The sequence below is a fragment of the Miniopterus schreibersii genome, assembly GCF_964146895.1.
Source record: "Miniopterus schreibersii genome assembly, chromosome: 5".
Lineage (NCBI taxonomy): Eukaryota > Metazoa > Chordata > Mammalia > Chiroptera > Miniopteridae > Miniopterus > Miniopterus schreibersii.
This window is the reverse complement of record NC_138106.1, coordinates 17010459-17023386: the sequence shown is the minus strand read 5'-3', so window position 1 is coordinate 17023386 and position 12928 is coordinate 17010459. Positions and strand designations below refer to the sequence as shown.

The 12928-nt window shown below is 37.8% G+C and overlaps 3 protein-coding genes across 3 annotated transcripts in view; 1 reads left to right on the top strand and 2 right to left on the bottom strand.

Annotated features, from left to right (window-relative positions):
• DHX36 (DEAH-box helicase 36) overlaps positions 1-8517 on the top strand; it is a 39933-nt gene extending 31416 nt beyond the window's left edge. Inside the window, exons 20-25 of the mRNA XM_081138077.1 lie at positions 479-562; positions 2934-3033; positions 3125-3215; positions 4415-4535; positions 5076-5228; positions 5595-8517. Of these exons, the coding sequence (XP_080994203.1) occupies positions 479-562; positions 2934-3033; positions 3125-3215; positions 4415-4535; positions 5076-5228; positions 5595-5780 (735 nt within the window). The 3' untranslated portion in view covers positions 5781-8517. The remainder of the gene's footprint in view (positions 1-478; positions 563-2933; positions 3034-3124; positions 3216-4414; positions 4536-5075; positions 5229-5594) is intronic.
• MME (membrane metalloendopeptidase) overlaps positions 1-12928 on the bottom strand; it is a 578791-nt gene that overhangs the window by 448723 nt on the left and 117140 nt on the right. The window lies entirely within an intron of this gene.
• The window catches only part of ARHGEF26 (Rho guanine nucleotide exchange factor 26), a 101931-nt gene continuing 99456 nt past the window's right edge, over positions 10454-12928 (bottom strand). Inside the window, exon 14 of the mRNA XM_081138078.1 lies at positions 10454-12610. Within this exon, the coding sequence (XP_080994204.1) occupies positions 12468-12610 (143 nt within the window). The 3' untranslated portion in view covers positions 10454-12467. The remainder of the gene's footprint in view (positions 12611-12928) is intronic.

Sequence of the window (12928 nt, the reverse complement as noted above, 5' to 3'; positions counted from 1 at the left end):
AATGTAATTTGGTTTATAGAGACAGCAACCTCTAAAGTCAGTTTTGTATTACATAGTATGGGGAAGTTTTTTTTCTTCTTTGAGCTCATTCAGTATTACTTATCTTTTCCCCCATCTTTCCTCCTCCAGCTAAATTTTTAAAAAAATTCATATTTGTGAAGTTGAAAAATATTGGATAGTATTGAAATTTGTTCAACAGTGGGTATTTTGTTTACTGCATGTACAGTATGGTGTCATTTTGTAGATACTCTATGACTGTACTTATTTGTAGAAAGCTCTGGAAATTCAGTGGTGGTTATCTCTTAACAATTAGGATCATGGGGAGTTTTTTTTTATAGTTTATAAATGTCAAAATTCTTTGACCTTTTTACACAGAGAACATCGATAGAAGATTAAATTGTTTCCTAAATAAAGGCAAATGAATAGGCGGTGTTTGCTTTGCAAACAATATAGTTTTCTTCATTTCTCTGCCCCATAGGGCTGGGAAGAAGCTAGACGACGTGGTTTCAGATATGAAAAAGACTATTGCTGGGAATATTTTCTGTCTTCAAACACTCTGCAGGTAATGGTGGATGTCAAGTGATTCTCATATGTATTAGAGAGTATATGTATACATTTTTGTACTGTTAGGTCGGTAGCAAAAGATTAATTGTGTGAATCTGTCTTAAGAAGTTGAGTCATTATACAAAATCTTTCTTAAATCAACTGCAACAAAACAAGAAAAGATGTATAGTAAACAAAAAACAAATGGCTAAGGAAAGAGACAAGAGTCTAGAGTATAGCAAGAAAGCACAGTGAGGCTCTGCTATTGTTCCTGCACCCACCTTCTAGTTGACATTTTGATGTTTCAGCCTAAAAATTTTCACTAATACTCCTAAAATCTATTTTAATATCAAATAGGATATCTTAAACTTTTAGGTAGGTGTCTTTTTCTTTAACTGATTTAGTGTAGTGAGAAAACACTGGACAGTAGGCATTTGTGAAACAGAAGAAAGTAAACAATAAGTGGGGCAGGTGCTCTGAATTGGAGAAGCGATCTCAAGTCAGTAAGAGTAGGAATGTCCTCACCTTTCCCCATTATGCATACACTTCAGCTGTGTGGCATGAACCCTGGACTGGACATTTAACAAATCTGCAGAGGAGTAAAAGAATCAGTAATGTAGCACATTTATTAAAAGTGTCCAAGCACTGACAAAGGGGAGGATCATGGCAACTCAGAGAGACACTGTAGCCTTATAACTACAGCCTTAAACTGCTTCACAGTAAGGAGCAGTTAAGAATAGGAATTCAGTAAACAAAACTGAGAAAACAAACCAATGGAATTAGTGGAAAGTGCTGGGCTAAGAAGAAAAACTAAAGACCAGAAGAATGATAAGGAACAAAATATACACCCCTTTAAAGCAAATTATTGCCATAGAAGAAAGGCCTAAGGGAATCAGTTTACAGATGCAAAAGGAAAACATTAAAGCAATAAGTAAAAAGCTTGTAGACAGGAAGACAGGACTGATCCGCTGTGGAGATAATAGGTGTTTATACATAGAGAATTCAAGTGTAATTAAATATGTATTTGAGAGATGTATAACAACATTATCCTGAAAAAGAAAACATGAAATGAACCACAAATATAGAAAGGTGGCTGAATCCAGGTGTTATTTGAGAGTACTGTATTCAGTCAAGATATTAAAATATGAAGAGAAAGGACAGACATGCAACAAAGCACTTGAAGTACTGCACCCATGAGCTGTTCTCGAAAAATTCACTGATAGTGAAATGCTGCCTGTTAAGAGATGAATCAAAAAGAATTCAGGAATGGAGAGTGCATGCTAAATCAGCTGGAGGTGTCCACCGAAATTATGTAAATGTACACCAAGTACAAACCAGGGATTACGGATACAGAATAGAATGTAAAGGTTATTACCTTGGACAATAAAAAATAATTGTAATAAAAAACAGGAGGTAAACCAGAGAGTCAGTTATAAGAGAAATTATGTTGGGAAACTAAAGCCACACACAGTTCATAAAAGGAAGGTACATTTAAATATGACCAGCTTTATGTTTCATAGTCTCTTGTAAGCTTACAAGGCTACTTTATTAAATAGCTCATGATTATGAAAATGTAAAATTCACCTAGTTCAGTTTCATTTCCATTTAACTTTTTAAAAAACTAGAATTAATTTTGATACTTTTATACAGCTTCTATACTGTTATCCCATTGTTAGGATAGTATTTCTAATTCTTCTGTCATTATATACGTAAGTGTCTGCACTGTTATTTCTGAGTGAATGTTTTTTCTGACATCATTGAGTTTAGGGAAGTTTCTTCACTTGTACTTTCCAAAATTACTTGAATGCTTTATATTGAGCCATGCATCATTTTTACCCAAATAATGTTTTCTTCTTAAAAAAAGGCCTTACATTTTTGTGCCAGTAAGCAACAGTAGTTAATTCTCAGTAGTAGAAATATAGGTTGGATGTTGGTTATTTTCTTTATGCTTTTCTGTATTTCTTTCAAAATATGGGGTGGAGAACAACTTTGAAGATTGTATTAATGAGTCTTTTTGCAAAGTGGAGTAATCCTTAAACATCAGTGGTTATTTCCTACAAAGGCAGACCTTTTCTCTAAAAGATCAGATGATAACTATTTTAGGTTTACAAGCCATATGGTCTCTGTTGCAAGTACTCACCTCTGCCATTATAGTGCCATAGATAATATGTAGATGAACGAGTGTGGCTGTGTTCCAATAAAACTTTATTGACAAGAACAGGTTTTTATCAGTTTTGTAATTTACCAACCCTCTGCTCTAATACATCACATTTTGCAGAAGTATTTTATAACACAGGGAAAGTTTATAGCTAAATTTACTTATGAGTATATGCTTTATAACCGCCATCAGTCTATGAAAGGTTTTCTAGTTTGTTACCATTGCTTTCTAGATGCTGCATAACATGAAAGGGCAGTTTGCTGAGCATCTTCTTGGAGCTGGATTTGTAAGCAGTAGAAGTCCTAAAGATCCAAAATCTAATATAAATTCAGGTAAAGCAGAAAACACTGTAAATAACTTGCTGTTTTTGTCCATTGTATCAATATCTTACTCTTTTTTTCTTTACCTTTCCACCCCTAATAGATAATGAGAAGATAATTAAAGCTGTCATCTGTGCTGGTTTATATCCCAAAGTTGCTAAAATCCGACTAAATTTGGGTAAAAAAAGAAAAATGTAAGCATCGAAGATTATTATGAAGTACTTGCAATTCTCTCCTTAAACTTTTGAAATTCTGTAACAAAACAGGGCTCATTGTACATTTGTTCTTACTCATATTTGGGCTATATTCTTGTTCTTTTTACTTTTGATCATTTAAGAGAAGGCAAACTTTTACAGGGACATCACTTTCCCTCACAGCACATCCCTGGTATCAGCTTGCCATCACCCATTACTCACAAAGAATGTTAGTAAATAGAATAGCAGGGTAAGTGTGAGAAACGTAAGCCAGGTATTGAAATCATCCCAGAAGCTCAGTGATGTGATGTGAATGGTGGTTATTTGTAGCCATATTATATCAGACTCTAAGACAGCTATCTTAAGCTTTAAATGCAAACACACACACACAAAACACAAAATAGATTTGCTTCAGGATTTTTTTTCCCCTCTCTTATTAAACAGATAATTTTGTAATTTCTCTCTTTGAATAAAATTGTGATTTTACTATTGTGAAAAAATAAAGTATTACTTTTAAATATATGTACAAATAGAGTTAGCCTCAGTAGTAGTTGGACATATTTTTGCCTAAGAAATGAGCTAGTGAGGAAGGAGAGACACTGAAAGTCTCAAGTGGCTTGTGGTATGTGAATTGTTGCCACCCTTTTGAAGAGTGCTCTAGGTGAATGTGACACCATTTAAAACATATTTTAGAATAGGTTTTTAAAAGTGAGCTATAGCTAAAACGCCTTTTAACAACATTCCTAATTTTCTATTTTATATTCATCTGGGTGCATAACTTGTGAAATTTTTTAACTGATCATTTCACAAAATTATTCTGTAAATTGAGGGCTATTAGTAGCATGATTGACAGTCTTATGTGCAGATCATTCTCTTGATCTGAGTCACTTTGAAGTATTTCGGCGGTTTGTTTCATTCTCTGCCTTTCAGTGTACAGTAGAAACATAATTAAGGACTATTGTCACCTTTGTAATGTGTTGAGTAATTATACCTTGAAGAAGAAAATTTGATGTATGATTTATAGAGTTTTCACATTTAACTGATATTTTCCCATGTTTTATTAAATTAAAAAAATTATTTCCTCAAATATAAATTTGTGAAATAAACTGAACTTCCCTCTGGAGCTTTTTTAGATTCTGGGGTTGGTTTGGTATCTCCCAGAATTTTTTTTAACAAACTACATGTTAACTTTCTTAAAGGGTGAAAGTTTACACAAAAACGGATGGACTAGTTTCTATTCACCCGAAGTCCGTGAACGTGGAGCGGACCGATTTTCACTACAATTGGCTCATCTACCACCTGAAGATGAGAACGAGCAGCGTGAGTGGCCGGTTACAGTAGCCGTGCATCCCAGTGCGGGTGCTGCATTTCCATAGTTGTGCAGTTTTCATAATTATAAACAAAAGTGCTTCTTTAAAAAAATTTGTTTTCTGACATGAATTATAACTTCCTTAAACAAATAACCTACATTTTTAATGTGCACATATGTCATGATCCATTTTTGTATTTTAATTAACTGGGACAGGTGTTTGGTTTGCATAATTTTCTTTCCGAGCGTGCTTTCAGGAAATACTGGCATTTCTTGGGACACAGGAGGTTACACTGTACAAAGAATTTTGTTGGCATGTCAGTGTATACCTTTAAGTATTGGTTAGGATGTTAAGTGGGATTCTGTTTATGCATCTATAAAAATAATTTCAACTATATTAGTGTTTTGGTTTTGTGACTCAGAAAATATCTTGCTTAAAGAATAATGCTCTTGTTTGAATTGAAACAAAAATCTGAAACTGTGTTCTCTGAATTACTGTGGCAGTAATTTGGACTCCGTAACGTGGTCATTTGCTTCCGTGCCCTTCACAGATATACTTGTATGACTGCACAGAAGTCTCCCCGTACTGCCTGCTGTTCTTCGGAGGCGACATCTCCATCCAGAAGGATAGTGATCAGGAGACTATCGCTGTGGACGAGTGGATTGTCTTCCAGTCTCCAGCAAGAATCGCCCATCTCGTTAAGGTCACTGGCTTTACGTGATTGTCTTTCAGTCGACGTGCAAGTTAGTATGTAGTCCTGTGGTTTTGTTCCGGCTGTTACGTGTTTTGTAAACATCTCTTGATATATTTCAGCAGAGCAAATAGTGTTGAGAAATTGATTCATAGTTTTTCAAAATTGTTTTTTGAGGTAGTTACCAACCAACCATTTTAAATGTCTAAGTGAGATGGAAGTTTGAGTTTTTAAATTTTACTGTAATTTAGTTGCTTACTAAGTATGTCAGTCTTTTGTATAGCTTATGAAGTTCCTGTTTCAGCTAGTCACTTTAATTTACTAATTGTTTATTGTACATGTGCCTTTGTTGACCTTGTGTAATTTTTCCAACGTTAGGAATTAAGAAAGGAACTAGATACCCTTCTGCAAGAGAAGATCGAAAGTCCCCATCCTGTCGACTGGAACGACACTAAATCCAGAGACTGTGCTGTACTCTCAGCTATTACAGACTTGATCAAAACACAGGAAAAAGCAACTCCCAGGAACTTTCCGCCACGACCCCAGGATGGATGTTGCAGCTGACACCTTTTCTGTGATGGTCTGAAAGCCAACTTGAGAGCCATTTCCCATCATAGTTTAATGTTTGGCTAGATGCCAGACTCTGGGACATGAGTAAGTTTCATGTGTGAGGTAGAAACCTTCAATAGGTAGTAAAGACTTACTGTGCATGAGTTCACAATGTTATCTGTAGCTATTATAAATATACCATAAAAATAGTGTTCTCTGATCATATACTCTGTGTGGTCATGTCCACACTTTGGGAATATTCCTCATATATCCTAAGTGTTGTACCACTTGAGAAATTCCTTTGTTCTGCTTTAAAAAATTAATTTTTTGGCCCATAATGACTAAGTATAGAACCAGTAAAAATAGAATGCTTATCCAAATGGCAGTGTCAAGTAGTAATTTGAACACGGCCACATTTTTTAAATGAAACTTCTATCAGAAGTTCAATTGTTCTGATAAAACCCAGTATTTAATAAAATGTACAGTGTGTAAATCTCAGCTACCCTTTTGGCTTGGTTTGTACATCTCCACCTCCCCCTTGGTTTATTTGATTTTTAAAAAATAACTTTTTAGAGTATATTCATTCCCCTTTTACATCACCTTGTGCAGCATAATGTAGCAGTTGAGAGCATGGGTCTGGAGTCTGACTCTTATGTCCAGATTTCAGCTCTATCACTTCGCTTCTCTATTTCCTTTTCCTTGTCTGTAAAGTACAGGTAACAATTGTGAGGACTGAATGTGTTAACGCACATGAAGTGCATAGACTAGTGTCTGGCATGTAGCGTATACTCAGTAAATCTTAGGTATTATTTGTCCCTGAAATATTTTTTTAGTAATAGTCCATTATATTACACTTTTTTTCCATACTCCGAGCCCTGTTTTACCCTTTTAGCCAGTGGAAGTTAGCGTGACATGTACTGTGTGTTTTTAGCCCTAGGCGCTTGTGACATACAGTTACTATCCAACAGCCATCTCGTCCCTCCCTCCTTACTTGTTCAGGTGTCCCCCTCTGTGCAGCCTTGTGCCCAAGGGTGTTGGACCCTGCATGGTCTTACTCCCCTTGTAAGTAACTGATAAGGCCTGACTACGTGAACCTTCCCTGGCCAGTGAAAAGAGCTCTGCAAGGGGCATCTGGGGAAGATTTTCCCCACTAATAGAGGGAATTCTGTTCTTCTTTGGAGATTGTCTTGTCTGATTGAGAGCTCCTGTAGCCATTTTATGGTCACAAGGTTGGCTCAATGGGACGGTGGTGAAAATCATCAGTCCTTGATATGCTAGTGAGCTGCTGAATTATCCAAACTGCCTTCCCTACCCATGGACTCAATAAACCTTTCATTGAAACACAAACTATTCATCATTGAGTGTTGTTTGCTGAGCGTTGTTTTCTACCATTCATTTTGTGATCTAACAGTTTGATCCATATGTCTGATAAAAGGTATAAAAGTGGTAGTACTGGACATACTGCAAAAAGAAACATCAAAAGCATCCTGCTGTACCCTAAAAGCTACAAATCTTACTGTGCCTTGCAGTAAATACAAAGAAACCAAAGGAAGAGTATCTTACAATGACTGGGATTTATTGACAATGCCATAATGATCTGTTAACAGCATTGGTTCAGGTACTGCTCCCATTTCGGGGAATGTGTGTCAACCTCCCATTGCCTTCCAAGGTTTCGAATGTCTTGTGTGTCCTAAGTCCATTCTCTTCGCTAGTCTCCCAAAAGTAACCGCCTCTCACTGAATTCTTATATTAAGTCATGTCACAATGTTGTAGCATACTAGTTTTGCCCCTAAACTCAAGGTTGACCATTAGGTCCTGTTCTAAAGAATGTGACTTTGTTTTTACTATACACAGCTGGACAAAATAGTCTTGGCAGAACATATTTTTAAAAAATATGTAAAAAAAAAAAATTACTAATTTTAATTTTTTTAAATCTGTAAAAAGAGATTACTAGTTAATTGGGTCCATGTTTGCAAACCAGTATTTAGTCTCCGTATAAATGGAAAAAATGTTCCTGAAGAATTGTTTTAATAGATGAGCTATTCAAAGAGATGAAGCGGTTATCACCCCCAATTTATGTCTTCCCTACAGCTGTCAGGATGAAAATTTTAATTGAAGGTGCTAGTTTTGTTCTGTCACTTTTGTTTACAATATAGGGTGTTACTGAATTGAAAACATATTCCAGGTCCGAGAACTATTTGTCATTTGGTAGTTTTAAAGAATAAGGCATTAAATTAAAAGAAGAAAATCTATTTGCCTCACCTTTCTGAGTGATACTGAGGATGACTCTTCAACAAATGATCCTGAAACAGAAACTTATGGAAAAAACAAGATGTAAACAAATCACCGAGTAATCATTAAAAAGTGAGACCGTGTGACACCTTCCTAATCCACAAACTAGGGCAGAAGCTCTAGATATATTTATCAGCGATTTTCAACCTTTTTCATCTCATGGCACATAAACTAATTACTAAAATTCTGCACACACCAAAAAATACATTTTTTGCCGAACTGACAAAAATTAGGTATAACTGATTCACACTGACAGCTATTGTTGTGCTGGCTGTTGGTATTTTTTTATTTGACCATCTAAGGGAAATGAGGTCAGTGCCCCTGACTAGTCAGGTACTGCATGTTTTAAAAATTCTTGCTGCACACCGGTTGAAAATTGCTAATTTATACCAATAATTACAAGTTATTTTCTTTTACTGAATTTTTAAAACAAAGTCCATCCTAAAAGTTAGAAAGTAAGTTAAGAAATAAAGCTTTAGAACGAATTTATCTTAGTACCTCTTACTCAAAGTAAATGGTAATTTTCCTTCTGCTTTTTAGCTCTGAGTTTGTGTATGTTTACTTTTAGGTAGTTGCAATTGTGTGGTAGAATCATATTTATAAAATATGTTGTTTTTAAATGATATTTTTATTCTGATTTTAAAACAATACATCCCCATTGTAGACTATTCAGAAATTTAACAAGCGTTTTACCCATTTTGATATATTTACATACTCTTCTTTTTAAGCTTTAAGGTATTTTTTATATATAATAAAATTAGCCTTGGAATCTAAGTGTATAATTCTGTGAATTTTGTCAAATGTCTGAAGTCATGTAGCTGCTATCACCACAATCTTGATACAAAACATTCCCGTTACCTAAAAATTTTCTTTGTTGCCCTGGCCAGGTGGCTTCGCAAGCTGGAATACTGTCCCAAACACCAACAGGTGGCAGGTTTGATTCCTGGTCAGGGCGCATATCCAGGTTCTGGGTTCAGTTCCCCATCAAGGTGCATACGGGAGACAACAGATCCATGTTTCTCTCTCTCCCTTCCTCTCTAAGATCAATTTTTTTAAAAAATCCTTGGGTGAGGATTTTAAAAATATTTCCCTTGTTCCCCTTTGTAGTCAGTCCCCTGCCCCCCACTCTCCACTGGCCACCATTGATCTATCTGCTTTTGGTCACTAATGTTTTGCCTTTTCTAGAATTTCAAATAAATGGAATTGTATCTAGTCTTTTATGTCTGGCTTCTTTCCCTAAACAGTGGTTTTGAGATACTTATGTTGTTGCATGTATCAGCAGTTGGTTCCTTTTTTATTGTGTAAGTTTGCATTGTACCATTATACTAGTTTATTCACTCACCAGTTGGTGGACCTTTGAGTTATCAGTTTTTGTTGTTATAAATAAAGCTGCTATGAACATGTGTATACAAATCTGTGTGTAGATGTTTTGATTTCTCTGGTAAATGCCTGATTAGGGTTATTGTGTCAGATGGTGTGTTTAACCTTACAGGAAACTGCAAACTGATTTCCGAAGTGGCTGTACCATTTTACACACCCACCGGCAGTGTGTGATGGCTCCCAGTGTCTCAAATCCTTGCCAGGTACTGGCGTTTTTAGTTGTAATTTGTTGTTGCTTTGGTTATTTTAGCCTTTAGTGGATGTGGAGTCACAGCTCATTGTGGTTTACTTTGTATTTCTGTAACAATCAGTGATGAGCATATTTCATGTGCTTATTTGCTGTCTTCCTTAGTTGTCTTACCTACTTCTATGTGTTTAGATTTTCTACCTCATATGTTAAGTAATTGGGGCTCCAGGGATACATCTGACTAGGGAGGACGATTCTTTAAGCGGAGAACCCCACGGTGCCATCCTGGACTTCTGACTACAGAACCGTGAGATAAAAAGTGAGTGTCGTCTTACAGAAATTTGTTAGCAAAAGAAAACTAATATAGAAGAAGCCATTCTTTGCTTTCCACCAAGATTCACAAGCCAGTGACATTTTGCAAGCACAAAGGTTTAGATACTGGGTGGCCAAAATGAATAAGATACAGTCCAGGGGCCCAGAGCAGTTAGGGGACTATGAACTGTTCAACACCTTGCTGACAGACCACTTCGAGCCGAAACTTACCCGTGTGGCTACTTTTCATCGTGACCGATCAGCAAGGTGTATTAAGAGAAGCTAGTCAGTCATGCAGTTTTGTGGAAACAGAAGAAACAGTATGGCCCAGCTCTTAAAAATGCTCCAGCCTCCTGGGGCAGCTGTGCCAACACGTCCCCAAGGGAGACACACCTGTCCCCTTCAGTGTCAGCTACAGGTATCTTTTTAGTAGAACTCTGATTTGGCCAAGAATTCAGCAAATTATATACTTAGGTGAATGTATCCTACAGTAAATTAAATCACATCAGAACAAATGAACAAGTATATACAAAATCTTTATAAATTCACATATTTCGCCAAAAGTGTACAAGCCGTCTCAATTCATTGGGACAAAAGTGAATATTTTTGTTCTCCACAGGTCACTGAACAAAATCGTACAATTCAGAGAAGCTATTCTAGAAACTGATCTAGGTTGGAAAACAATACTGTGTCATATTTAAACAGTTCGAGGTTGAACTTAAACATTGTGAATGTGTTAAATACCTGCCCTAAAACACTTCATCTAAACAAGAGTATTAGCCTGCTTGCTAAGTAAGGCTTTGATTTATAAGATACACACTTCCAAAACTGTTCAACTTATAAATTAATTCACAGGATTCATATAGTTGCTTTTTTGCTGCTGAATATTAGCAAAAATACAAAATGATCCCTTTGCAAGCAACACATTTCCCTTCCCATCCTAAATGAAAATATCACATTAGATTATAACTTGTTAGCCTCTCCCCCAGGACATCTGTGACACTCAAGAGGAAGGAGACACATTTCTTTTTTATCAATCCCAAACATTTCTTGCTGTGACCCACTGCTGTGACTTCTGGGCTTCAAGGAACTCAGGACCTGGCATGTATTTTATACCCAAAAATATATGCACAAGTAAAGGAGAGCAATCCAGGGTCAAGGAGGCCCAGGGTGCCCCACCCTGGCTCACTGCTGAGCTGGCAAGATGCAGGGCACACGAGCCTAGTATACATACACTGGGCTTCTGCCACTTGACTCCCAGTTTGGGTAACTGGTTGGCAGACAGCACCTGGGGCCTGTCACACAGATCTGAGTCCTTGAATAAGTATCCTTTGCCAGGTTTTACCCCTTTGTGGAAGAGAATGGAGTAGGGAGGGAGCATAGCTGTCAGTAAAGATCAGCTCTCCCCTCTCAGTCTTCCGAGCCTCATGCCCTCTTTATGAAACATACTTTTAGATGACTTTTCCCTCTCCTTGCGCTTGTAAAAAAATAAAATTCTGCAGACACCTGCAGTAAAGAGAGACTCCAAATCCAGCCAGAGGCCTTCAGTGCAAATAAAATGGGTTCCCCTGAAGGGCAAACTGTTTCAATTAAGTACCATTCTGACTTCTTGATGCCTTTTAAGGCCTACCTAATTTTATCTTCCTTGAGAGTGTTAAAGTGTGTTTCAGCCCATTTCCTATTTGGAAATGAATGGGAGTCGAAACAGTCAAAAACCTCGCATATTGAAGGCAAAGCAGCCTCACGTCCATTTATCAGCTCACTTGGGATTATTTTTTAAAGTAGGAACCCTGTCCTATATTTAGGATTTTCTCACATATGTGAACCATCTAAATTCTACGTTAGAGTAGCTTAGTTTTATTAGGCTTTACTTGTCTCAGACCACTATTGAGGGAGATGGATTTTTTTTAATAAGTAAGGCCTCCTTACTTGCCTGCTAATGAGGAAAGAGGTGGCAGAAATTCAAGTGTCAATCTCCCTTTCCTGGGAAGAGGTGTACGAAGACTTTGCTCACCTTCAGAACTCTAGCAGTTCCTTTTGAAACCAACACAGCATCTAATCAGGCCTAAAAATGTAAGAGCAGGAAAACTATTTACAAAAGTAGGCACTCCTTATAGATAAAGAACCTTGTTAGTGCTGGGAAAACGACAAAGGAGAAGCTTACGCAGGGATAGCACGTTCCTGGTTAAGTGAGGACAGAGAATCAGGATACAGCATCTTACGTACATTTTTTATGCCAGACACAGTGCGGCCAGGAGCAAAGGCCGCCTGATCCCTGAGCTGGACTGCTCGGCTGCTCCGATCACCTGGAGGTCTGCAACAGGGTCATGCACAAACTGAGCCTGGCGAACTAACTGTATCCAGTAGCCGTTCTCCTGAGCGCAAAACCACCTGGTAAGCGTTAAGGCAAATGTTTTCCTTCCTTTAATGAAGTCGGCCGTGTGAAAGTTAACAAGAAAACCAGCCCAGAACCAACCCACCCGCCATGATGTAGTGCAAATCTCGCAGTCACAGGAAAGCCATCAGAGAGGCTACACGTTGGTCTCCAGTCCTAGCAAACGGCCCATTCTCTCCACGTTCTTGTCAATGGTAGCTTGACATGTTATCTCCTTGGCACATTCCATAGGAAACCAGCCCCGTTCTCCATCTCGCAGTCTCTCCCCTTCATACCAGCCTGCAAAGAAGAGCAGAGGCCTCATGAAGCGGCACGTGTTTGGGAGACTCCTGGCTCTGCTGGGCTCCAACGAGGGCCTGGGCAGCAGAAACGATGGAAGGCGGAGGGCGAGGCGGAACAGGGGCAGGTTTCAGGGGGGGTGAATGACATGTTTGGGCGCAGAACATGATCAGAGACCCCAAGGTGAGCAGCTGAGGCTATAAGAGCCTGGGCTGAGCTGCCAAAGAGGATGCTTTGGGTAAGGAAAATGATTGTTTTTCAAGTAAGGAAGGAAAAACGGAGGTGAGGTCTAGGTCACAGGGGAGTCACTGGGAAGGA